General features: G+C 40.3%; 1 protein-coding gene across 1 annotated transcript; it reads left to right on the top strand.

Annotated features, from left to right (window-relative positions):
• The first annotated feature begins 988 nt into the window (after positions 1 to 988).
• Positions 989 to 1,507, top strand: LOC140183156 (uncharacterized). The gene has a single exon (XM_072231177.1). The coding sequence runs from the start codon at positions 989 to 991 to the stop codon at positions 1,505 to 1,507; it is 519 nt and encodes a 172-aa protein (XP_072087278.1).
• Positions 1,508 to 2,927: the final 1,420 nt, after the last annotated feature.

Below are 2,927 nucleotides of genomic sequence, written 5' to 3'. Positions count from 1 at the left end.
ACAGTGCATTGTGACTCCCTATTGGTGGTTCAACAAATCAAGGGAGAATTCCAGGTAAAAGATCCTTTGTTAGAGCAGTATTGGCTCATAGCAAAGGATCTCATTTTAAAATTTGATAAATTCATCATATTACATGTGCACAGAGAAAAAAACATTAGAGCAGACATATTATCTAAACTTGCTACCACTAGGGATAGTACACAAACATTGGCACTATCACAACTTACATTAGAAAAACCCAGCATAATGAGCATCACTCACACAGATGATTGGAGGATGCCCTATCTCGAATATATTAATACTGGTATTATTCCCAGATATGAGACTAAACCCTCAAAATTTCAAACGAAAGGCAAGTCCTTTTACAACTATCGCAGGAGAATTATACAGGCGAGGATTCTCACATCCATTGGTGAAATGCATAGGCAAAAACGAAGCAAATGAAGTCATGAACGAAATCTACGAAGGTGTATGTGGAAACCATATAGGAGGACGAGCTTTGGCGGCAAAGATTATCCGAACAGGATATTACTGGCCGACCATGAAGAGGGACTGCATCACGAAAGTAAAAACCTGCGACAACTGTAAAAAACATGCCGCTATCTCAATGAGGCCCACCGAGGTAATGCACAGCATGGAGGTAAGCTGGCCTTTCCACAGATGGGGGCTCGATATCCTCGGCCCATTTCCAATAGCACCAGGACAGGTAAAATTCCTTTTGGTTTCAATAGATTATTTCTCAAAATGGATAGAAGCACAGCCACTAGCACAAATAACGGCTGAGAAGGTACGATCTTTCATATGGAAAAATATTATATGTCGATTTGGAATACCAAAGGAGATAATATCAGATAACGGTAGACAATTCACAGATAACAAACTGGCATCATTCTTAAAAAATTTTAACATACAGCATCATTTTAGCTCGGTTGAACACCCACAAACCAATGGGCAGGCCGAGGCTGCTAACTGAGTAATACTGCAGGCAATGAGAAAAAAGCTCAATAATGCGAAAGGAGAATGGGCAGAATTGATCCTAGAAATATTATGGAGCTATAATACGACAATACAGTCTACCACAAGTGAAATACCATTCAAACTAGTCTACGGATCAGAAGCACTAATCCCAATAGAGGTCGGCGTTCCCACCCTCAGAACCGAGTTATACGATCAGCAACACAATGCAAGCATAAGAAACGCCGAACTTGATCTTGCCGAGGAAGACCGAGATATCGTCGCTATCAAGCAAAAAGCCATGAAGCAGATAATTGAAAGAAGGCACAACAAAAAGGTGGTGCCGAGAACATTCGATGTTGGAGACCTTGTCCTCAGACGAACAGAGGAAGCTAGGCGACCTCCATCACACGGTAAGCTCGCCGCAAATTGGGAAGGACCATTCCGGATTGCAAAAGTCCTCGGAATGGGGGGTTACCAACTACAAACACTACAAGGCAACTCAATATCTGGAAACTGGAACGTCTCTTCCTTAAAGTTGTACAGATCCTAGCTTATACATTTAGCGAATGAAGGTACTCTTTTTTTCCCTTAGAGGTTTTTTTCCCAAAATAAGGGTTTTACCTAAGGAGGGTTTTAATGAGGCCATATGCCTAAATTATCAAATAATGAAATCAGACTAACATGTATATCATTAAACAATCTGATTCCTATTTTCTATCTTCATCTTACTTTACTTTCGAATGCAAAAAACATTCAACTACGTATCATATCTATAGTCAAAACAGCAAACATCGCCAAATTGACCCAACCTCGGTCTATTCAAGCAAAAGATGCTTAAGTTCAAAACATCAAATAAAAAAAAGAACAATTAACAGTCAAAAGCTAACCGATTAGCTAAAAACACAAAGTCATCAAAGTACAACAAAAAGGACACACATGTCCAAAACAAACAACCTAAATATCAGATATCAGGAAGGAGGGATATTTTCATCATGATCCTCCACGGTACCATCCACCACCAATTTCCCACCAACTACTATCTTGGTCACGTCAAGACGATCACAATCAAACTTCGGGGCCAGTACAGCGATTTGGCTAACAGCACGCTCAAAACCATAAGAGAACATATCCATCCCTTTTTCCTCCAGTTCATGAACCTTAGAAGTAAGCTGACCTTTTGCAACATCACTCTCCTTAACCTCAGCTTGCAGCAGCCGAATCTGGTCCCGCAAACGACCAACTTCCTCTTCGGATTCTTTCATTTTTGCTGTATGATGAGCGGATAATTTATACGCTTTTTGACATTGTTTTTAGTATGTTTTTAGTAGGATCTAGTTACTTTTAGGGATGTTTTCATTAGTTTTTATGTTAAATTCACATTTCTGGACTTTACTGAGTTTGTGTGTTTTTCTGTGATTTCAGGTATTTTCTGGCTGAAATTGAGGGACTTGAGCAAAAATCAGATTCAGAGGTTGAAGAAGGACTGCTGATGCTGTTGGATTCTGACCTCCCTGCACTCAAAGTGGATATTTTGGAGCTACAGAACTTGAAATGGCGCGCTTTCAATTGCATTGGAAAGTAGACATCCAGGGCTTTCCAGAAATATATAATAGTTCATACTTTGGCCAAGAATAGATGACGCAAACTGGCGTTCAACGCTAGCTCTCTGCCCAATTCTGGCGTCCAGCGCCAGAAAAGGATCCAAAACCAGAGTTGAACGCCAGAAATGGATCAAAACTTGGCGTTCAACTCCACAAATGGCCTCTGCACGTGGAAAGTTAAAGCTCAGCCCAAGCACACACCAAGTGGGCCCCGGAAGTGAATTTATGCATCAATTACTTACTCATGTAAACCCTAGTGACTAGTTTATTATAAATAGGACCTTTTACTATTGTATTAGACATCTTTGGTCTCAGTTTTAATCCATTGTTCATCTTAGGAGACTATTGATCACGTTTTAGGGGGCTGGC

This window comes from Arachis hypogaea, chromosome 20 (genome assembly GCF_003086295.3).
Source record: "Arachis hypogaea cultivar Tifrunner chromosome 20, arahy.Tifrunner.gnm2.J5K5, whole genome shotgun sequence".
Classification (NCBI taxonomy): Eukaryota; Viridiplantae; Streptophyta; class Magnoliopsida; order Fabales; family Fabaceae; genus Arachis; species Arachis hypogaea.
This window is presented reverse-complemented; position numbering and strand designations above follow the sequence as displayed.

What these genes read in the sequence shown, in the direction of transcription:
- LOC140183156 (XM_072231177.1), top strand. Translation starts at nt 989, where the DNA reads ATGAGAAAAAAGCTCAATAATGCGAAAGGAGAATGGGCAGAATTGATC.